Source organism: Salmo trutta, chromosome 8 (assembly GCF_901001165.1).
Source record: "Salmo trutta chromosome 8, fSalTru1.1, whole genome shotgun sequence".
Lineage (NCBI taxonomy): Eukaryota > Metazoa > Chordata > Actinopteri > Salmoniformes > Salmonidae > Salmo > Salmo trutta.
The window spans coordinates 32,582,852-32,606,465 of record NC_042964.1 but is presented as its reverse complement, the minus strand read 5'-3'; the positions used below and the strand labels follow the sequence as shown (position 1 = coordinate 32,606,465).

The 23,614-nt window shown below is 45.5% G+C and overlaps 1 protein-coding gene across 15 annotated transcripts in view; it reads right to left on the bottom strand.

Annotated features, from left to right (window-relative positions):
* The window catches only part of foxp2 (forkhead box P2), a 121,770-nt gene that overhangs the window by 15,404 nt on the left and 82,752 nt on the right, over positions 1 to 23,614 (bottom strand). For 8 of the 15 annotated variants that reach the window (XM_029760868.1, XM_029760875.1, XM_029760876.1 and 5 more), the window contains 9 exons: positions 20,072 to 20,209; positions 19,064 to 19,123; positions 18,506 to 18,595; positions 16,143 to 16,326; positions 15,008 to 15,269; positions 12,824 to 12,928; positions 5,776 to 5,863; positions 4,115 to 4,198; positions 299 to 509 (listed from right to left, as the gene is read on the bottom strand). In XM_029760868.1, the coding sequence (XP_029616728.1) occupies positions 299 to 509; positions 4,115 to 4,198; positions 5,776 to 5,863; positions 12,824 to 12,928; positions 15,008 to 15,269; positions 16,143 to 16,326; positions 18,506 to 18,595; positions 19,064 to 19,123; positions 20,072 to 20,209 (1,222 nt within the window). The remainder of the gene's footprint in view (positions 1 to 298; positions 510 to 4,114; positions 4,199 to 5,775; positions 5,864 to 12,823; positions 12,929 to 15,007; positions 15,270 to 16,142; positions 16,327 to 18,505; positions 18,596 to 19,063; positions 19,124 to 20,071; positions 20,210 to 23,614) is intronic. The other 7 variants (XM_029760873.1, XM_029760877.1, XM_029760874.1 and 4 more) reach the window with 3 other exon arrangements.

Here is a 23,614-nt window from a genome sequence, read left to right as displayed (position 1 = left end):
AGATGCAAAGAGCTTAATACATAGAACATCTTAACGTTCGAACTTAATTAACATTCATGTTATAATTACGCTCAGAAAAAGTTCTGGTGTATTTACATATAGATTGATTATACAGAGGCTTTTTTCCCCCTTTTAAATCTAACATTCCATATTGGAATAAACACTGTGCTGTTATACAACAACAACTATTAGTGACAATGCATTGAAAGTCCAACACAGTATTCAACTAAATTCAATGAACCCAACTTTATTAATGATCATAACTCTAGGTGACTGGGCTTAGTGTAGAGGTTCTTACCTGAAGACAGTTGCATGGAGTACTTGTCGGAGTGACGTCTGCGCATGGCGCCCATGCTGGGGACGTTGGCGGCGCTGAGCAGGGAGGGCACCTGGGGCACCTGGGACATGGGTGTCACGGGGGCGCTGGGCGTGGTGGGGGTCTGAGGTACGTTCGGAGGGGACACCGACAGCAGGTTCTTCGACATGGTGACGCTCGATACCAAGTTCAGCTGAGTAAGGAGGAAAGGAGTGAGGGAGCGAGGAAAGGAAGGAGAGGGAGTGAAGGAGGGTGAGACAGGGTGGAGTGAAAGAGGGAGAGAGAGAAAGGGGGGGAGGAAGAGAGAACATGGGAAAGAGAGCGAGGGAGAGAAAGACAGAGAGAAATATGATTGAGGGCGAGAAGAAGGAAGTAGAGCCAGGAGAGTGGGAGGGAGAAAGAAAGACGGTTTTACATTAGAAGGGTCTCTCTGACAAATGAGAATGGATTCGCTCTACAGTTCTACAGCTGCGGTTCCACTAATAAGCTGCGTTGGAGGAAGCAGCCAATCTCCACTAATTAAAGGATACAATTGTATCATAAGAATTCTTATTCGAGCACGCTGTTAAAGATGATCTCATGATCAGCCCTCCGTGTTATCCCAAACGCCATCTCTAGCCCACATAGAGACAACTCACTATGTAGTGTGTACTAAACTGTGGTAGGGAGAGAGCCAGAGACAGCCACCTCCACCACCTGGCTACAGATGGCTACAGCTGGCCGGGCCACAGCACAGGCAACCCTGACCTTTCCTGGATACAAAACAAAAGCGATGCGCCTGGGGGCCGCGGCTTCTTTCCTCTTTGAAACCCGACCAGAGAGTGTCACTTTACCGCGCCGCTAATGCTAACTGAAACCCATCACTAATCCACAGGGCTTTTCTCCCTCTTTTTTTGTATTTATTTTTTACTTGGGCTCATGTGATGTGATTGTAGGGGTTCCAACCAACCGAGTGGAAATTTCCACCCTGACCTTTGCGTCTCTGTGCTAATTTAGGTGGAATGGAAATGACATCATTACATATTCAAACCAAATTGGCTTAATTGCAAATGGGGCGAGTGGAATGCTTGTGAACGTTGTGAATTAAAAGTCTACGGAGATCACTTTGAAAGGGGAGCAGGGTTGTAAGAGAGAGAGAGAGAGAGAACGAGAGGCCTCAACAATAATTTGCGACAGCATGTGTTGATAAATGCAATGAGATGCCAGGTTGGAAAGACTATGGTGCATCTATGGTTTTCAGCTGATCATTATAGCACCACTTAAAGCTAATGAGCTGATACTGGGAGGGACTGTCTGGGCTGAGATGACAGTGTGGCCTGTACTGACCTCAGTATCTCAGTTGGTAGAGAATGGTGCTTGCAACGGCAGGATAGTGGGTTTGATTCCCGGGAACACCCGTAAAAAAAATATATGGCTGCAAAGCCGCTTTGGATAGAAGCCTCTGCTAAGCGACATATATCGTTATGTATTACATCAACTCAAACTAGTCAGAAGAGAGAAGAACTTTCCATAGGACTGCAGAGTTACTGCATAGCCTAGCTGTGGCCTTAGTACAAGTTTACTCTACTGCACAGTGGAAGGAGGAATGAATCTAAGACTGACGAGTTTAAGTTTCAAAAACATGCACATCAGCTGATTTTTTTTAAAGGGGAAAAATATCACTGTAGAACACAGTACTGAAAGTAAACTAGCATGACAATTGAAAAGGAAAATGTATAACAGCTTACAAAACACTCTCTTGGATGTGTATAATACAGAAATCTCCATATAATTCATAACAGGTCAAGGCACCAAACCAACCAGGTCTTTAAAGTGTGTTCCTACTTAATCCCCCATTCATTCACAGCATCAGAGACACGCGCGCGCGCGCGCGCGCACACACACACAACCCCAGCTACACTGTGAACAGTCATTATGTGTTGCATGTTCAACACAGGGACCCACAAAGGGTTTGGATACGCTGTCAAACACAGCAAAAATGCACTCCATAATAAATCCTATCAAGTGTGTGTGTGTGTGTGTGTGTGTGTGTGTGTGTGTGTGTAATCACATGTATATTTATAGTGTTAAGATTCCCCCTTCTTTTTTTCCCCCTCCTCTCCCCCCACCAGGTACGGCAACAAGCGTAACATGTTTGCAGGCATACAATCCTAGTATTTGCAAAATGGAATTTATTAAAGCCCTAACTGAGAGGGAGAGTGAATGAGAGGCAGGGATGAGCACTTTGCCACCTCTCTGCTCATCTGAATATATATATTCAAGGTTGGGTCTGGGAGAGAGAGAGAAAAAAAACTCATTATTCAGGGACCTGCAGCCTTGGTAACTTTGATTTTCATCCATCCATGGCATGGCCAAAAGGTAACATTTAATGAAGTGCCATTCAGAGAGTAAATGGGGTCATATAATAGACAGTGCGCCCAGCGCGAGGAACACCTTGTGTTGGGCTACTGATAGCTGTTAAGGGTTGCAGTGATGAACCAACAAGACTCATTTCAGCAGCCGGCAATAAATTCACAGTATTAATATTTATCAGATATGTGGGCTGTTTCAACCCCAGCCATGTTCGGGCTGTAAACCCATGCTATGATGATATCTATTACCCCTCCTATTGCGGTGGAACTATGCATTTTTTCACATATAACACGTATTATACACATGTAGTCATTTTCACATGCCAAAATCTACAGTATAACTATGCTCCTCTCTAGTTCTCCAAAGGGGGGAGCCTTAAACTGAAGCTGGAGAGAGTTTGTTCATTTAAGGATCTCTGTATGAATTACCCACCATCAAATGCAATTAGCAGTTCTTTCATGTGCGGTTTATGTAATGCAATACTTCATTAACATTATTCATTCATATGCAGTCTTGGATTACAGTCCTGAACATTCTTTATTAGACTAGATGTAACAAAGCTGCTGGAGTTTTGAAAAAAAAAAAAAAAAAGGGGGGGGAAAAATGATTGAATAATAAATTGGAGGAAAGCAGACGATTCCTGACGGGTTTGCAGGATAATTATTCCATCTTGTGATTCTACTTTATACGATGGGAGGTGATGAGCAGGAACATTATCCCATTGAAATTAGGCACTTACTAAGCAGCAGCAACATACTAACAATGTTTCTACTCTCATTTGTTTTTTAACTGCTTTAAAATTTAGGTAAATAATACTAACAAATATTATGTATTGTTTTTGCAAATGTAATATTTAAAATTGTGTGTATAATTAAATATATTTGCATTGTGAGGGTATCCATATTCAATGCAAATATATATTAAAGTGAAATAGTGTCAAATAGATTTTAGGCAATTTTTGCCCATATTTGTAGGATTTTGTATCCATTTGAGGCCCATTTTATTGCATACTTATTACTGGGCTATTTCATTGCTCATCATCTTTACCAGTACAGCTATCAGTTGAGGTGTTTGTTGTCCAAATGAAACATCTTCTCATTTCTCTCACTCGACTTGAAGTGCTGCTTTGGACTGTGGCGCTAAGCAGCTATTGCGTTGCTAACAGGTTGTTTTGACCATTATATCTATCACAATGAAATGGCCCCAGCATTTTGGCAAAGGACTCAAGCCTGTGATTTAACGCACGCCTGGCTCTATTGTCCTCTCTGTCATGGACTGAGCTGTATCTGATGGGAGATGTTTAACCTCGTATTGCCTTTCCACCCCACTATCATCCCTCTATCCCTCCATCCATTTTAACTGCTGACGGTTAAACTGTTTCATTTCATCTGCTGGGGCTCATTCAGCCAAACCCTGTTTACTGTATATAGAGCAATATGCACTCACAGGTTTTGGAGATGGCTTGGGCTCCGAGGGCCGCATGTGCAAGTGGGCCATCATCGCCTGAAGACGCTCACGTTCTTTAGAAAGCTGTTAGCGGAGAGAGGGAGAGAAAATAAAACTGTTTTAGAAATGAGCGATTTTCCCCAGACTGCAACAGTAATACATCTTGTTATCGAGCTTGTCTCTCTTGTAATGAATCCTGCATATGCCCAGTCTGGGGCTCCTAGCTAAGTCTGCCTTGAAGACACAGGCTTAAACCAAACCAGCGGAGGAGAGGAAGAGGAGAAGAGAAGAGACAAAATATTTCTGCTGCTGGTGGTGGTGTCGGGCAAGGGGGAGTTAGTGCGAAGAGGTCAGGGAAAACAAATAGCGCTTCATCTTTTTGTCAATAGCAGAATTTAGGTCACGGATGCTTTGACAGCAACAAGCTACTCAGGCTCTAAATTAGAGGGTCCTGAGTGCCTCCTCAAAGTCCTGTGGACACTGTTAGAGAGATGGACCCTAGCCAACAGCAGCCAAGAGGTGAAGGGGTCCTCCAAACAGAGTGCCCGCCAGGCCCGCCTCCACGCTCCCCCCTGTTCCCTTGGAGGTCCAGTTAGTGGCCCTGCGATCTGCTATCATCAATCTAACTCACTGGGAGTGACAGGGACCAGGCAGTGTGAACAGACCGAACTCCACTCCTCCTGCGCTAGCTACAACTCCAAGACAGAGGCAGCAGCATCCAGCAACACTGGACTAGACTGAACTGGGCCTCATTACCAGTGACGGCTCTCAGGGATGGAGTGAAGGGAAAAAAGGAGGAGAGGAAGGACATAAAACAGCACACGCCGACTGGTAATTGGTCACACTGTAAACACGAGGTTCGGTGGCTTTGGGTGTCAGCAAAAAAAAAAAGAAAAGAAAGAAAAACCCAATACTTTTTCCGTTTTCTTTTACATATAAACAAGAATTATTCTTTTTTGTTGTTGTTCTAAGACCCTCCTAAACCCCAACAACATAAATACTAAATGTTTATCGGAGTGGAAAAAAACTTTAAAAAGGAACGCATGGGCAGCATTCAGACCAGCATCAAGCCAGCTTAGTGTGTGAGAGCGAGAGAGAGGGAGAGAGTGTGTGGGAACTTGGAACTGGAAGAGCATGTCTGTTTGTCCATGCTACCCCGGGCCCAAAAGCAGGCCTGACCGTCAGTACCACAGTGTAAATCCAGTACAGAAAATAGACAGCTGGGGTGTAAATCCAGTGCAATGTGGGAATGGCGTGGATGCTGAGTAATAATGTCGTTCAATCACCGGACTCATTATCTCGGCAGCGTGACACGCTAATAAGGTCACGCTCCACCTACTAAAAATAGTTCCCTTCTTCAGAACATTTCTTCAGGTGCAAAGTGCATTTAATTAACATGCAGGGAAAGGGGAGAGATGCACTCCGTTATTAATTGGAAAGGAGAGAAAATAAGCACATTCTTAATTCAATTAAAACAGTCACAATGGGTTTGGTGCGGGCCCAAGGATTCCTTTGTTTAGGTCTCGGTATATAAGCTTCTGTTAGGTGTGCTTGTGTCCACCTCTTAGCGTGCTGCATTTTGGTCTAGTCGGCCACACAAACAGGCAGGTAGAAAATAATTAGAAATCAATGACAAAGTAATAATGCTAAAAGAGCCGTGCCTGTATCTCTAGCTGCTGTACCACCTGCATCTGGACTCGACACTGGGCCGTGCTCCTGTCGTCTAGAGCATGCTCAGTGTTAAGGTGCCTGGAGACAGGGAGAGAGAGAGAGACAGGGAGAGAGAGTGGGAGAGACGGGGAGAGAGAGAGGGAGAGAGAGGGAGAGAGACAGGGAGAGAGAGAGAGAGAGAGAGCGACAGGGAGAGAGGGAGAGAGAGAGAGAGAGAGAGAGGGAGGGAGGGAGGGAGACAGGGAGAGAGAGAGAGAGAGCGACAGGGAGAGAGAGAGAGGGAGAGAGAGAGAGGGAGGGAGGGAGACAGGGAGAGAGACAGGGAGAGAGAGAGACAGGGAGAGAGAGAGACAGGGAGAGAGAGAGAGAGAGAGAGAGAGAGAGAGAGAGAGAGAGAGAGAGAGAGAGAGAGGGAGGGAGGAGGGAGAGAGAACAGGAGAGAGACCGGAGAGAGACAGGGAGAGAGAGAAGAGAGAGAGAGAGAGAGAGGAGAGAGGAGAGGGAAGTAGGGAGGGAGGAGGGATATAAGACAGGAGATAGAAAATGGAGAGAGACAGGGAGAGAGCAGGAGAGAGACAGTGAAGAGAAGAGATAGTAGGTGGAGAGAGACAGGGAGAGAGACAGGGACAGCGACAGGGAGAGAGAGAGACAGGGAGAGAGAGAGAGAGAGAGAGAGAGAGAGAGAGAGGGGGAGGGAGGGAGAAGTCGTTAATGATGTTATATGCATACAAATTCACAAAATTAGGCATTTTAATATAAATTATTAAAATGCAAAAATGTGATAATTTATTGTGATTATTTATTAAATGATGTATTATCATAAATTATTATTATTATTATGATGTTGTTGTTGTTGTCAACATCATTCTGAAATTCTATGTAATACTAGTGCATGTTGTTCTGATATAAAACAGTGAAAGCATCTCCAATATGACTCCAGCAGCATATCTTCCATGACAATAGGGCCTCTGTAGTGTGGATGGGAGTCAGTGACTACCCAGAGCACTAGTCTATAGAGGATAAAAGACGCTGGTTCTGGCACAATGGGTTTGTCTCCAATTCATTTACAGAAAACAATAAAGGCAATTTAACGTTGAGTAACGTTTAAAAAAAAATGCTCCCTTTCCAAAGTGGGCATTTATTCAGCGGCAGACTTATTAAATGTATCTCCTTCATTAGAATATATTTTTAAAAAAGCAGACAGCCATAACAGTTGATGACGGTTCGTCTTGATTGGATTTTGTCTGCAGGACACAAAAGAACCTCACCATTAAAATAGACCTTTATTCCCTGCACCGCGCTACAAAGGCGAAAAAGGTTTTTTAAAGTGTTGTGATGTTCGGTAATGAGCCTCTATCTGAATTATCATTGGTGACAAACTCACAAAGCGGGCTTTGAGAAGACATGGTTATGAAATGCCAGAGCTGCCACTTTCTTTCCTGTAATTATAGGTTAGCTTGCAGACCCTTCAATGATCATTTACAGCACTGCCTCCAGTGCATTAGTGGGAGCTTAAATCGCTCTCTCTGACACACACACGCACACCACACACACACACACACACACACAAGTTCCACCATATATTATATTTTATAGTCTTTTTCTATTTACTGTTTAACAGCAAAATGCTAAACAATACGAACTTATTCACCAGCCTGCCTTAGTTTGCCAATCACTGCCTTAGTTTGTAATCACAATAGCCCAGTACCTTTCAATTATGGCCGGGCACATTTAAAACCATTCCAATTTCATTCCTGTTTTATGCTTTTGTAACCATTTCAGGTCTAATGCTCAGATATGTTCCATTATAAATCAGGAATGAGATAGCATTGAAAGGAGGGGGAGAGGCTGGACTGGTGGGTTTCTCCAGCCCGTGTCTAATTGCTGTTTCAGAATGCGCATGCAAAGGGGCATTTCATTAATCATTTAATCACGTCCCTCGCAGGAAGAGGGAACTAATGCTGCAAATACCCTTTTCATTTCAATGCTCATAATGCTATCTTATGCACTTGATGTATGGCGTGTGTCATAAATTACAGCTACTTCAAAAGCACCAAGTGGGCTGGCCCACTATCCCTGAAGATCCTTCATTACCAAATACAAAAAAAATAAAAAATCTTTATTAAGTTTCCCTCTCATCGACAGACAAGCATCCTGTGTTTTTTTTTTCTCTCTCCTGTTGGAGGGGGGAGGTTGTGAATTAGCTGCAGAAGGCGTCTCGATATTCCTCCAACCATTCTTTTTCTTCAAATGATCCCTTTTTTTGTCTTCCTCTTCTTCTCCCGCTGGCCAGTTAGCAAGCCGATTACAAACAGATTACGGCCTGCATATGAAATATTCAAATGGCAAGCGCTGCTATTATGCATTAATAAGAAAGAGGGAAATAGAGAGAGAGTGTAAGAGAGAGAGAGAGAGCGAGTGAGACATAGAGAGACAGAAAGAGAGAGAGAAAGAAAGAGAGAGATGGTGTGAGGGAGAGAGACTGACAGCGCGAGAGATACAGAAAGAGTGAGAGACAGAGAGTGAGTGAGAGACAACAAGCAATAGAAAGAGAAGGAGGGATAGAGAAAGAGAGAGAGAGAGAGAGAGAGAGAGAGAGAGAGAGAGAGAGAGAGAGAGAGAGAGAAAGAGAAAGAGAAAGCGAGAGAGACAGGTTATCCGTCATCGTCACCAGAATATCCCCTAATGAGCCGGGCCCAGTCAGACTCAGAGCAGTTCAAACAGAGAGGTGAGCGAGGGAAGAGAGGCCGGACGCCTTCACAAAGACAGCTCTGAACAAACATTTCTGGAGCCACCACATAATTTATGGGTCACTTTACAGGCATATTGATTTTTGTTTTGAGAGGGGAATAACCAATGTGATGGGCCCAATAGCACAGGAAGGCAGAAAGAAAGAGGGAGAGCTGGGGAGATTGACAGATGGAGGGATTCAGGGACAGAGAGGCCACACTAATACAGTTGTGTGTTGTGTATAGCAGGGTTTTCTAGACAAAAACAAAGCAAAGGTTCCTAGTTTATGAGAAGTGGCTGTTATACACTTTGGGATAGTTATTCCTATGGAGTATCATATTACGTTGTCCATTTTGTATCCTCACTGACCACTAAGACAAATATATACACAATATACAGAAGTTATACACTGAGAGTTCTAAGAGCCTGCTAATATACCTTCAAGCACACATACAGTATGGTGTGCCTAATTGTCCATGTGTCCTATCACAGCTTCGTCGACCCAGACCCTTCATGCTAGCTAGGCCGGGGCCTCCATCCTCCCTGACTGTCTAGCATGGCGCAGAGTAACACAAACACACATTGCAGACCCACACCAGACCAGACAGCAGCATATGCATAACTAATGTAATGCCCTCAGTTTTAAAGGTCTTGTCACACCCAGCCAGACGTCTGGCAGAGTAGCGCTAAGGGGGCCTATCCGGGGGCTTCTTACTGCCTTGTGGGTTTAATTAAGCAACGGTTAGAGACACTCGCGGTCAGGTTAACGTCTCTCTCTCTCTCTCTCTCTCTCTCTCTCTCCGCTTGCCATTTCTCTCTCTGATGCTACTGCCTGCTGGGTAAGGGGGAAGAGGGGGACATGGCGTCGGAGGGGGAGAGGGGAAGAGTTAAGTGAGGAGGCAGATAAATTGTCTGTGTAGACGGCGAGGTGCATCGATTTAGGGAGACCCTGCTCTGAGGGGTTGGCGGTCGGGGCATGCTGGAGGTTTGGATGGTGGGTATGAATATATATATATGGGCTGACGGGCTGAAGGATGTTTAATTGGAGATGATAATCAAACGGTAACTAACTCTCCTCGGATGGATGAGTGTGTGTGTGTGTGTGTGTGTGTGTGTGTGTGTGTGTGAGAGATCACAGATGGGAGAGTAAATCAATATAGAACTAGGGCACAGAGCAGGAAGCATTATATAATAACACTAAACAGAATAGAGTATTAAAAGGTATGTGATGTGAATGAATCAAATATGTCTGCATTGATTGCACTGTACAGTACTGTACCATGCCCACAAATGTATCCATATCACTGTAACACTCATCTAAAAGAACAAACCTGGGTGTGAAGTTAGTTATTCTCATTCCTGTCAAACCTTCCTTGAAAATACATGCGCCTCAAAACTATTTAGGAGCACATACACTTACATGCATCAGCATGCGCGCACAGGCCCACACACACGCCCACACACACGCCCCCGACACACCCTCGAACGCTCCCACGCTAATATTACATTTGAACTACAGAGCTAACACAACGTGCCAGCCAACCTCTAGGCTAGCTCTCCAGGTGAACACACATAAAAGAGACACTGAAGAGCTATTAAATGCTGATCTTGACAAGTTTCCTACCGCAACACAACAAAAGATGACTAAACGCGCCCGCTGCATGAGATTTTGTTTCATACCTCCAGCAACCAACCATCAGGTTACCTAGGTTTCCTCCCCCCCCCCTCCTCGCGTTCTCGTCTTACAAGTGCCATTTGATTCTGACACCTATTTTATGTAAACCTTTTTAAAGTGTGTGTGTACCTGGCTGTTGCCGAGGAGATGAGTGGCATCTCCGAAAACATTAAAAGGCTCTCCCTGACACAGACGATAGCTCCTCCAAGGCAAGGCAGACAAGCAGCCATCTTTGTTCTGCCAGGATCACGCTGTCTTTTGTTGCTGTCTTGTTTTCATGTGCCGGTTACAGCGCATGAACCTCTGGCTCCTCGCAGGCTGGATGCAACGTCGCGGAGTCTCACCCAGAATCTTTAAGGCTGTTTTGTAAAGACAGTTGTTTGAAGCAGGGTCCCTTCCATACCATACCAGTTGTCAGAGAATTACCTGCAACGCCTCTTTCTAGTCTACTACTGTAAAGTATATGCCTACTGTAAAGTGTATGCCTACTGTAAAGTGTATGCCTACTGTAAAGTATATCTGTGCAATCCTTTTTTCTACACTGTTCCTAAAGAATATATACAGTCACATGTTTTATAGCCTATTGTGTACCTATGCCCTAACCTAAATGAGAAACTAAGCTATAAAGACGTCCATACAGTAAACCTACTTAGCCGTGTTTACATGGAAGGCCATTTACAGTAGCGGGTGGATTCAGTAAGACAAAGTGAACTGAGTGTATGACTATAGACCACTAATCCGCTATAGCCGTGCAGTCTCACACACAGCCAACATCTTTCTCAAGCTGCAGGGTAAACTTCTCCTCTGCTCCAGAGCCTCCACCAGAATATACTTAAGCAATAAGGGAGGTGTGGTATATGGCCAATATACCACGGCTAAGGGCTGTTCTTATGCACGACACAATGCGGAGTGCCTGGACACAGCCCTTAGCCGTGGTATATTGGCCATATATCACAAACCCCCGAGGTGCCTTACTGCGATTATAAACTGCTTACCAACATAATTAGAGCACTAAAAATACATGTTTTGTCATACCCGTGGTATACGTTCTGATATACCACGGCTGTCAGCCAATCAGCATTGAGGGCTCGATCCACCCAGTTTATAATGTAACCTTATAGTATTGCCTATACTGCCTTTCGCCGAGCAAATCTCTGCTAGCGACATCCACCATGCTGCTCCACGCAGTGCATCTTCCCCTGGGGATAAGCACATCACATCCATAGAAATACACCTGGAAATAATGAATTAAATAATGAATTCAAAGGTGCGTCTATTGTTGGCCTGTCCATTGAACAGAGGCATTGATATAATGGCACATGAAATGTCTTGTCTGTCTGACTTGTGGGGTCTGTAGAGGTTTTGTATATTAAGCCAGTCTGGCTTTCAGTCATTTCTCTTTGCACAGACACACATTAGCCCTAATGCATATGCTGGTGCTACAGACGGCTGTATAATTAACCAAGCTACCGCCTTTGGTTTTGCCTGACCTAAATCCTACAGCTCTGGTTTGGCCCTGGTGGGCTTCCATATCATCACAGAACCACAGTTATGGAGTTACAGCACTGTAATGTAAGGAAGAATCTGCCTTCCCAAAGTAGAACAATATCCCAATTTCAAAAGAGTTTGTGTGGAATTTACAAGAACATTTACGCCCATGAAAACGCTCGACGAGACCATTATTTCTCAGTTAATTACAAATCTAATTAGAATATTCCAATGAACGCTTCGGCCCCTTTTTCTCTCTTTTCGGATGAAGAGGGAGAGAACGAGCCTAGCTACTCCAGAGTGGCAGCGTGATAACCTGTAATCTATGGCACTAGCGAACACCTTCCCCTTTTGATGTCCCTCACTAACATCCCAGACAACAAAGAAGACCAATTACAAATGAGCTAATTAACTAAATTGTTGATGGAGCATGAAGAGTTCATTCAGTCCGTCCGCAGGCGCCATGACAACACTGAATGCAGCCATTGTGGGGGCCCCTGCGCGTCCTTACAAGCTGCCATTCGTTTTTGAGGCTCTTCACACCAGCCTATCAGGCAACTCTGCGAGCTGAAGAGGAGATTTGGGTGTAAATCGGAGATCAATTACATCTAGAGTTAATGTAGCCAGCCGCCTGACAGTCCATACAATCTACACGTTCAAATATCCCCACTGAGATGCAAGCGTGTTTATCTCGTTGTTGGGCCCCCCTCGATTAAGCTTGCAAAAAGCCACTCTGGTACTGTGGAAAATACCCCCAGAATAGGCCTCTGCAGCTTCATTACTGAGAAACAAAAAATGTACAGCAGCTAAGCTCATCTTAGTTGATGAATGGCAACTTTTATACCATGGAACATAAGACGTCGTTTCTGCTGTGGGAAAAGAGGCACGAGAGGCGCTTGGCTGGGTGACATGAAGCTTTATCGGATATCATGGGGGCCGTTGTCTTGGCCCGTGGTTGTTAAACGCAACTGTCATCGAGCTTGTACTTTTTTTTAGTATTAACGCAGGAGACTGTAACGTAATGCACAGTCATGAAGTAAATTCACAGTGTAAGCTAAGACATGATGATATATGAGGTCGGTCAGTACAGGAAAGGGGAGGTGAGTAAGACACAGCGTAGAGTACATTCTCAGAGTAAGACCTACTTCAAAAACTGTCCGAAGTCCTCACAGACGCTCTCGCAGCCGGGCCACTTGCAGACCCCATGACCATAGAGGGAGTGGGAGGCTCCGCTTTCCTCATGTAATGAGCTGAGGAGAGAAGAGAGAGAGAGAGAGAGAGAGAGAGAGAGAGAGAGAGAGAGAGAGAGAGAGAGAGAGAGAGAGAGAGAGAGAGAGAGAGAGAGAGAGAGAGAGGAGAGAGAGGAGAGGGAAAGAGAAGGGGGAGAAAGAGAGAGAGAGAGAGAGAGGAGAGGGAAAGAGAAGGGGGAGAAAGAGAGAGGGCGAGAGAGAGAGAGAGGGCGAGAGAGAGAGAGAGAGAGAGACAAAGGGAGAGAGGGAGAAAGAAAGAGACAGAGAGAGACAGAGAGAGAAAAAAATGAAGGATCGGAGGTAGAGAGAAGGAGAGAGAGAAGGGTAGACTGGCGTCAGATTCATCAAAAAAGCCATAATGGCTTGAGGCTGCTGGTGGCTGTCAGGTTACCATCAGTGACAAGCAGGTCAAAACAGGTCAATTCAGCCCTGTTCTATTGAATAGTTCAACTGCCAAGGATGCTAGGAGGAGGAGGGAAGGAGCCTAATTAAGCCAAGGATGGAAGTTACTGTCTGCATCTGAAATAGCACCCTATTCCCTATATAGTGCACTACTTTTGGCCAGAGCCCATGAGGCTCTTGCTACTCTGGCTAAAGGTAGTGCACTATAAAGGGACTAGGGTGTTCCTAAGAACAGAAGGGAGAAAAGATGAGGGCGGGTGGCCTAGCAATATGGTTAACATCTGATTATTGATCTAGAGGTTTACCTTTCCCCAGTGTTATTGCAAACCCCTAAACAACGTGTGAAAAACCATCCAGCCATCCCATTCATAGAGGGACCAATTTCATGTTCTTTTTTTTCCCCGACCCCTATTTCTTCATCTTGTAAAGCGATCAACGGAGGGCTTTCAAGTAAACATGAAAAATCCAGACGGCCATATAATTTTCATCACGAGATTAATAATATTCTCCGTAATTTATGTTATTTTGAGGACAAGAGGGGGTTCTGCTTGGATAATGGCACCCAAATAAGTTATGACCCCGAGTAGACAGCACATCCTATTAAAAGTGACGGTTTAACCTTTCGGCTCCACTTGTTTCTGTATTTTGGGGGGTTGGAGGGTGTGTGTGTGTGTTTGTGTGTCGGTGTGTGTGAGGGGGATTTTGTGTGTGTGTGTGTGTGTGTGAGAGCTCACACACGGTTTCTACAGGCAGGCTTTCCCTCCATCGATCCACTGCGTGTTAGTAAGCATCTCTCCTTGACAATACTCCGTGTTCGATCATTACGAGACGCCACCCCCCCCCCGGGGGGACACTAACAGATAAAAAGTGTTTTCCCCTTCCCCTCCCTCCTCCTCCTGTTTTTGTTTCTCTTCTAGGGGAACATCTGCCTTCTAAAGATATCTTTTTCAAGGCCCGTTTTAGTGGCGGTAGCAGATAGCATCTACTTTAAACCAATTACACAACACATCCACCTCCACTGAAGTCTCTCCACACCGCTACACTGCGCCACATTCTTAATATATCGCAGGAAAGAGCCTTGAATAATGCATAGAACCAGATCGACAGATATGTGAACAGTGTTTTCTTACAGTCAGAACCACATATAAAGGCGGCATCACAAGGATAAACATTCGAAAATACCACCTTGGCATCACGCATTCTGTTTACATGACAAGCGGAGCGGCAAGGTAATTTCAAAAGACGGAGCCACTAAATACTTTATGTACAAGGTGGTTACCTTTGCTTTCTGCTCGCACAGCAGTGTATCGCTGCCGGTGCCTTCCTCTCCTTGCTTTTGATATGGTGTAAGTAACTGTGTTCAAATAGCATCCTACGCTGTCCCCAGGGAGGCCGGGGCTGGTTTTTGAATATTACCAAGACACTAATAAACTATTGAACAAACAAACAAAACATCACGTTCAACCCGGCAGGAACAAATACGTTTTTTTTTTCATTTTCTAAACGGGGGAGAAATACTCTGATCGGGAGTTTCTATAGACAGATATCAAATGTATTTGTACATTATTAAAAGCCGTTGAAACAACAAACAACTACAAGCCAACAACAAGCTTCTTGTGCGTCCTAACTTTTGTGTGTACAACGTGATGTGCAGTGGGTGGCGGACGAGTAGCTCACTTTCCGTACCTCTCCCTTTCCCGTTCCCTCTCTCGCTCTCTCTCTCTTCTGGAATTGAGTGCGGGAGACTGGCCGTTGGCGATGGAGTGGTGGGAGATGGGAGGTGATGCTTTGGAAGGGGTAGAGGAGGTAGTCGAGGAAGAGTTGGTAGTGGTCAGGTCCAGGCCGCCGCCGCTGTGTTTGATGCCGTTGTCCTCCATGTTGTGGCCGCCGCCGGTCACGTCCTTCCACAACTGTTGGAGCTCTGCTGGGCTCAGTCCAGCTGGGAGAGGGGAGAAACAGAGGACCAACACAGTTACAATCCATTTACACATTCACTACTATGCCCGGAGTAGACTACATAAACACAGAGTCATCACAAACCAACGCAAATAACTTCCTCCTGTTTACTGCCTACATACATCTCTATCTTACTTGTTGATACACCGCTCAGGCTTAGTCTTTTAACCAAATGGCACACGGCTACACTGAGAGATTAACTGGGATGATCTCTTGTCAGCGGTTCTGCTTAATAAGAATGCAGTGTTCCAATGAAATCTACAGGGATCCACGGGCATCGATCCACAATGGCTGCCACTGGATTACATTCATAGAGGAAGCAGAATTCAGTTAGCACAAATGATATTATCTAGCTAGATAAACGGTGCATTGTCCTTTTGTTTCAGCCCCACACTGGTAATTCACCCCCCTTTGTTTTGTTTCTTCCTAGTTGTTGTTGTTGTTGTTGTTGTTGTTGTTGTCCCCTGCCATTTTGGTAAACACGTGTTTACTTCTTGGCGAGGCGAGAGAAAATGGAAGCGGCTCCTCTTGTCTCTTTTCTTCGCTGCCTACTGTGAGGCAGGCAGTAAACAACAACAACAACAATAACAACCCAGAGAGGGAGGGGTGAGCAGGGAGCGAGGGAATAGAGGGAGAGAAAAAAAATATTCACAGACAACGAGAAGAGACAGAGAGACAGGTAGAGCTGAGGGAGAGCGAAAGAGGTAGAAACAAAAAGGGAAGAGAGAGAGAGAGAGATAGATAGAGTGGTGTGGCCGCCGGCAGTCACGTGCGCTACAGCCCCCCAGCCCCAGAAGCCCCTGAAACCCCAGGCTCGCTCCCCTTCCCCCTCCTCTCCCTTCAGCCACCCCTTTACCTGGTGGCATGGTCTGCCCGGGGAGGGCTGCCTGTCCTGGGGCCGGGGGCAGGGAGAGCAGGCCCTGGCGCTGCATGTTGAGCAGGTGCTGCTGCTGCTGGAGCTGTTGCATCTGGAGGAGTTGCTGCTGGAAGACGAGCTGCTGGGCGGCGAGCTGCTGCTGATGCTGCTGCTGCTGCTGTTGCTATAGTGAATAGGAGCAGGAGGAGGAGGAGGAGTGGAGGAGGAAAGGAGCACAAATGACACAAATTAACAAGAAAGTGGGCGCCCACACCGACGACGAGGATGCTTCCATTGCCGATGCTGCCGGTGCTGCTTCCATGATCTTAACTACCGCCTGTCTCTCTTCCTCTCTTCCTTTCTCTCTTTATCCTCGCCTCCTTTTTTTTACCTAGTTCCTGTTCTATTCCGTCTCCTCCTCTTGCTGAACGAGGCATAGCTAGGCACACTGGGCTGATAGACTGCACTCGCCCCTCCAGACTGCTATGAGATGAGTTTTCTGTATGATATTAAGCCCTGGGTAATCCCTTCCCCCCCACAGCTGATAGTTAATTGTCTTGCATTTGCTGATGGTCTATTACAGCTTATGGGGCCGAGGGGAACTCGCTGGGAGATTTACAGCAACTGGGCACACCAGCGTTACCCCCCCCACCCCACCCCACCCCATCCACCCTCCCAACCCTGTTTACCACTGGGCCAGCCAGACAGCCCGAGCTAAACAATAACATCAACGACAACAACAACAAAACAACTGCCAAAGCAACCACAGAAAAACAAGGGAAAAAACGCTTTTGTGGCTTAATCAAAACAGTACTATCCCACAGACACAAATAAAACTATTAATCAGAACTATAAGCTGATATTATTGCAGATGTCGATCAGACAGGTAACTGTGTAGCACCATGGTATAATCAGTTTCTATAACAGTAAACATGCCAAGAACTGAGCATTACTTCATTACCAGTTTAATGGCACCTCTTTTTCACAGCTAAACACGTTTAGTCCTCAGTGGGCTGTTGATGAGATCTCTGGTGGTCTATTAGGAAACATGGGAAGTACTGGAGCCATCATACAACGAACGCTCTCTCTCTCCTCTCTACTTCTATTTCTCTCTCTTTCTGTCCGCCTCTCTTTTTCCTCCGCTATCTTTCTACTGCCAGATTCGATTGCAATTTGTTTTAATTCACTCAAGCAAAGGCTTGTTATTATAGGAGAGTCTAGGGTAAATGTTTTGCTTTTCTTGACAAGAATTACAAGACCAAGGTGGCCATCGAGTTGTGGAAAGACACTCCTGAGGATATACATGGAGGAAGTCACACTTCACAGAGAGACAAGCTGCAGTGGAAGACCCTTTCCTTTCTAGCCTGGGGGGGGGGGGGGTGGGGGGGTGGGGACAGACAAAACTTGTGATGCGCTCACTGGAAAACAGACTGCATAATGGCGCAAGTCATGTGGACTGGACCCACTGTCTCTGGAGAAATAAGGGAGCGATTTCTATTCCATATTTGATGGCGACGGAGGGCTGAAAATTCTATTCACAAATCCAAACAGAAACAAAGCCTCCGGGAGGTCAGTAGCAGCTTCCTGTACGCTCTGCATAATGGGCCGCTTGACGAAACAGAGAGAGAGAGACGGAGGGAGGGAGGAGGGGATAGAGAGAGGGAGAGAGGGAGGAAGGGATAGAAAGAGGGAGAGAGGGAGAGAGGGAGAGAGATGTGTCTGGGAAAAGGTGCCTGCGATACCTTTTCCTGATCAATTTAACTGCTTCCCCGTGTTTTGTTTAGATTTGGCCCCGGCGCAGCCGCGCGCTACGACGTTCGACTCCTGTGACAGACTGCGAGCCTCGCCCGGTAGACTGGCGGGCTGTCAGTGTGATTTATGAGCGCGTCACACTCTAACTTTTCTGCTGCTCGCCACTCGGCCCAAACCCACAGAAGCAGTTGATTAATCAGCAGACCCTGTGACTCGGTCCGCTCTCTCGGCCCAAACCGGGCTTTTTAGCTATTTAACGTCACGTCCATCCATTTACATGTTGTAGATTTCTCCCCAAGTCTCCCCCCAGCGGCAGATAACAAGTGTCAGTGCCTTGTCCATCAAAGGCCCATACAGTACACATCCAGTAACACTGGGAGAACCATTAGCTAACATTAGACAACACTGGCTTTGGATTAGCCACCTTGGTCTGTGGAATCCCAGAAACATGGGAAGGTTTCCCCCAGACCACGGCTGCTAACCTGAAGGCTGAACTGAGTGAGACAGCCAGAACAGACGTCATCTACAGTTCTTCCCTGCTCGTCTTGCCTGCTCGCCCATTTCCTCCCACTTCCACTGTCAGGCCATTACGGGTCTAAACAGATACCCACCTCTTTTGCTTGCTTTCCAGGGTGCTGCTGTTGTAAAAGCTGCAGGTGCAGCTGCTCCTGCTGTTTCTTATAAAACTCCTGCAGGTGTTGCTGGGAGGGGAAGAAAGAGAGATAGATGATTGAAAAAAAACATTCCAGGTAACCTCGGAGAATGTCCATATTATCTTCTGGCTATGTAAATAGACATTGGCAAATGCTATTTTTGCAGTTGGTTTCATTGGTACGGTATGTGACGTTTTGGGCAGTGGAAAGCCTCGATTTACTGACACAGAGTATATCGACCATACGGCATAATAGTGCAGCAATGTGTTTGTAAAAGTTAATGAGGAATCTGTTTCCGTACTGGAGCAGCAAAAAGAGCAGTCGCCAAGGTTCCGACATGTTGTAATTCATTTTGTTTGTCGTTGTTTTTTTTTTTTTTTTTTTTTTGCTGTCATTGAAAATGAGGTGTGCCACGACAACACCGACACATGTTGGTTACGTATAACACATACTTGAAGTGCCATACATAATCTGATTCATTTTCTAGCAGGGGGGGGAGGGGGGGAGGACACATACTGTAGTCTCGCTCTCCCGCCATGTCTTCTCCATATGGACTTTAAATGGCCTCGCACAGTACTGGAGGGGGCACAATTAATCATATTAACTAGTATACAGTTTTTGGTCTAATGTCTTGACAGGCACTGAAATGCTTTAAAGTGAACACAGCACACGCAAAGGAACGGATTCATCCCTCTAAAGGTAAGGCGTTTAACACACATCACACACGACATCCACTCGCTGCCGTCTATACGACTCTCAGTGACTCCTGAAGACAGAGGAGGTACAGTAGGGCAAAAAAAAGGCTTATAAAGAATATCAAATTGCAATCAGTTTCTAGCCTGCATGGGACATCTTCCTGAAACTTAATTCATTCATAAATTCCACTAAAGAGGGTAGTTAATGAAACAATAATTCCCTACTTAAAGCTTTCCTCGCTGTAGTCTATCTAGGAAGTAATGATGAAATTACAAGTCAGCTCCTTCCACATTTAACACAGCCTGTCTCACTTCCTGTACTGGCTCCACCCCTCTTTCATTGACTTCCTCATAACTACAGTAACTATGTCTTTATCCTGACACCTTTTACCTTTCCCGAGGGCTCCCAGGAAATAGACCCTCGGAGGGATACAGGTAATTGGTTGTGACGTGGTCAAGTGCGTCACTTCTAGTCTCTCTTCTATAACTGTGTCAAGGGCGCAGCGGGCGTAGATGTACTGTACATTATGTGTATTGTGTATACAGTGCTACACAGGCAGCGTGTGTGTGTGTGTGTGTGTGTGTGTGTGTGTGTGTGTGTGTGTGTGTGTGTGTGTGTATGTGTGTGGTGTGTGTATGTGTGCGTGGTTCAATGGGTGCAGGCATTATGTGACCATATGCATGTAACTGTGCGCGTATGACTATGTAACTATGTGTGTGTGTATGTCTAGGTGAACGTCTCTTGGTGTGTATGTGATTGTGTTGGTGGGTGTGTTACTGTGCGTGTCTCTCTGTGCGTATCTACTAGGTGTGTGTATATGTTAGGTACCTGCTGCAGCATGACAGCCTGCTGCTGTTGGAGCAGGGCCTGGAGCTGCTGAGGGGATAGGACCTGCTGCTGGAGGATCTGCTGCATCTGCTGGGGGGTGATCACCTGGGGACTCATCATGGCCACCGACACCGGCACCTGGAGGGTGGGTGAGAGAGAGAGAGAGAAGGGGGGAGCAACGGAGGTACATAGAGAGAGAAAGAGAGGGAGGAAAGGACAGAGACCAAGAGAGAGCGAGAGAGAGAGAGAGAGGGAGAGAGAGAATTCATCAGGTCTGGCCTCAGAACCCACTGGGAGCATGGTAATTGGGGACCAAAAGGTAGCGAAAGCATGTCTCCCGTCACCCTTGTGCTGTGGCACTCCGTGCTGAAGGATGGATGGGTGCTGTGCCTTTGTGTTTCCTTGCCTTATTTTTGACAGTCCGCCCGCTGGGAGAAGAGAGGGATTTAAATAGACGTATACCCTAATTAGCTGAACCCTTGAACCGCCTTAGGCATGCCTATCAGTGGCGGCCATTGTGAAACAGCAGGAAAATGCACAACTCCAAAGTTGATTAAAATAACATAGTTGAAGTGGACACTTGGTATGCACAATCAGCATGCAAGCACCCAGACAGACCCCGGGGTTGGAGATCACTCAGAAAGAGCCTCGGAGAGACAGAGAGGGAGACGATTCTTCGAGAAGCTTTCTCCGAGAGGAAAAGGGCGATTGGTGCTAGTAGACAATTCTGTTTATAGAGTGGAATTACCAGCTGCCTTTCTGCGGAGCACAGAAGTTCTGCAACTTCTTCATTCTCACGAAAAGCAGCCAGAGGCGCAATTCTTTCTCCTGACTGACGTGTCATTTTGAAAAACGTGTCCTTTTTTAGGTGATAAGAATCATTCAACTACTAGCTGCTGTCAAAACTGCTAGAGAGAACTTCCCCAAAACAAAACAAAGATAGAATTCTCTCATCCAAAGTCTTATAAGACAGTAGATAGTGACTTTCTAACACAACAGATCAATAACAAGGCAAGAAAGATCCAACTTTTCATTGCTTCTCACTTTGATTGCCTGCATGAGCACATAGCAACAGGGGAATGTAGCTCTATTGTTTCTATCCCTTTTTGTTCAATTCTTCATGCCTGGTATTTATTATTAATTTTTTTTAAATGTACAATCCCTGGAACGAAAACAAACGCTGGGACGAGTTTGTTTACTCTTCTACGCTGCAGTGAAGTTTGGAACAAAAACTCAAAACTGCTGAACGAAGGAATTTGAAACTCTCCCCAGAGTCTTTCACTTTCACCTGTTGAGGCCACGGTTTAATCTGAAAGTGTTATTTGACTGTAAGGGCTTAGGGCATTTTAATATTCTATTACACAGGCTATGATATGACACATCCAACCATTGCAGACGCAGAATAGTCTACCAAATAGTATCTTATGCTAAGATAAGATTGATTAAACCTCTTGCAGGCATCTTTAAAGAATGGGACTATACTGAATCTTTTAGTATGTAGTCGTGGCCATTCCATAGCCCTCGCTAATTGCGACATCGTTTAGCACATAGTCGCTATGAAAGTATACTACGACGGCATGACAAAAAGGGCCAATAAGACCCTCCTGTCCCCCTAACGTGCAACGCTACTGTCTAATCAAGCTGCTTGATTACTTTCCATACATCTCTCCCTGTATCCCCCCCCCCTCCCCCCATCTCTCAGGCCTTGACACGTCCTTGTTTTGCTCTTCCCTCCTCTCCTCGGCCCAGGTTTCCCCTCTTTGATTAGCTGAGACATTTGCATGGTCACTACACATTTTTCATTTTAGAAGTCATTATGCATTAGCGCTCCTGATCGCCCAGCTTGACTAATCCTGATGAACTGAAAATCACAGCTGAAGGTCAAACTCCATCCCCAGCCCCATCCTCCTCCTCCTCCTCCTCCCCGCCGCACCGCCACATTCATATTCAAACAAATCCTAGACTGGACACCATTGTTCATTAGGGTCTTAGAGAGAGAGAGAGAGAGAGAGAGAGAGAGAGAGAGTGTGTGTGTGTGTGTGTGTGTGTGTGTGTGTGTGTGTGTGTGTGTGTGTGTGTGTGTGTGTGTGTGTGTGTGTGTGTGTGTGTGTGTGTGTGTGTGTGTGTGTGCGTGAGCGAAGGCTGTTGTGGTATAGCAGAGTAGCCTCGCTCTCTACCGCACTTCGTTAAGCAGACACAAAAGAAAGAGGGCCGAACAAAGCGACAAAAGTCACAAATGAAACATCTGCACGTAACTAAATGCGCCGCGCTTCCACCTTCAGTGTTATTAAAACCTTAAGATACATCGGAGACTTGCAATTACCCTGGGGGCCACCCCGTTGAATTGTGGTGGACAGGATGACAATGCTTTCATTAAAACCCATTAATTGGCTGCTTGAATGAGGATCCCGGGGTTAATGGGGTTGACGAAAGGGGAACCCGGTGTGAGTCTGGGTTTTTAAATGTAAACATGTAAACAGTGAAAAGACATAACCATACAATTTCATATAATGAATCACTACACCACTAAACACCATGTATTCTGTAAGAGGTATATATACATGCATTACTAGCCCAGTTGTACAGGATGAGGATAATACTGTATCTGAACAACAAGCCAGGAGAAAAGCCTATACATCCTGACAAGGAAAACAAGGGGATTCAAAACCGAAAATTGAAAAACAGGCAACAAATGGAGTCACGGAAGTGGCTTTCCAGCTTTCATTAGCTTTTTAGCTCGCGAGTGATGGATGATAATCATCTTCATTTCATCGCTCTTCCCCAAACAAAAAGAGAGGCAGGCGAGGCGGAGGAGAGGAAGGCCCCGGCCCTCGGTTCATTGTTGAAGCCCCAGTACAATGCTAATTCCAGGCATTTAACTGCACGCTTTTCTGCTTGACGTATCGGAGCCTCCAAGATGAAAGACGATAAGTAATTGCTCTCCTGGTTCTTATTCTTCACTGACAACCCATAAATTTAATTTTACACACGTTCATTTACATTTTCGAGTATATGACATGATAATTGCCGGAATATAACACCTCCATTCCGCAGGATACCGCAGCCCGGGCCGCTTGATTGACAAGAGCAGTGAATTGAAAGGAACAGAGGCTGAATTGCTTCTCCTCGAAATGATTTTGCCACGAAGGGACAAAATTAATGAGCATTTACAGGGACCGTCGCCGTCATAAACACGGGCAGACAATGAACGGTCCTCTCACACACAGGATCAGACAACCACCATGATATCCAACAACGCTAGGCTAGCTAGCTACAGTAGCTTCTCTGTCAGCCAAATGAACCACATTACCAATCTATTCTTAAATCATTTGAAAATTGGCTACATTTGAGGTTGGTAACTGGGAAGGACGGAAATAACAGAAATGGATGTTTCAAAAAATATATATTTGAGTTTTGAGTTTACTTTTTATTTTTACAGGGACAGTGCACATTAATCAATGTTTCAGTAAAAGTGATGGTTTTAGCCAGCCGGCTAATTTTCAACCGCAGTCCCTGGGCAGGTTATTAAAAACAATTACAATA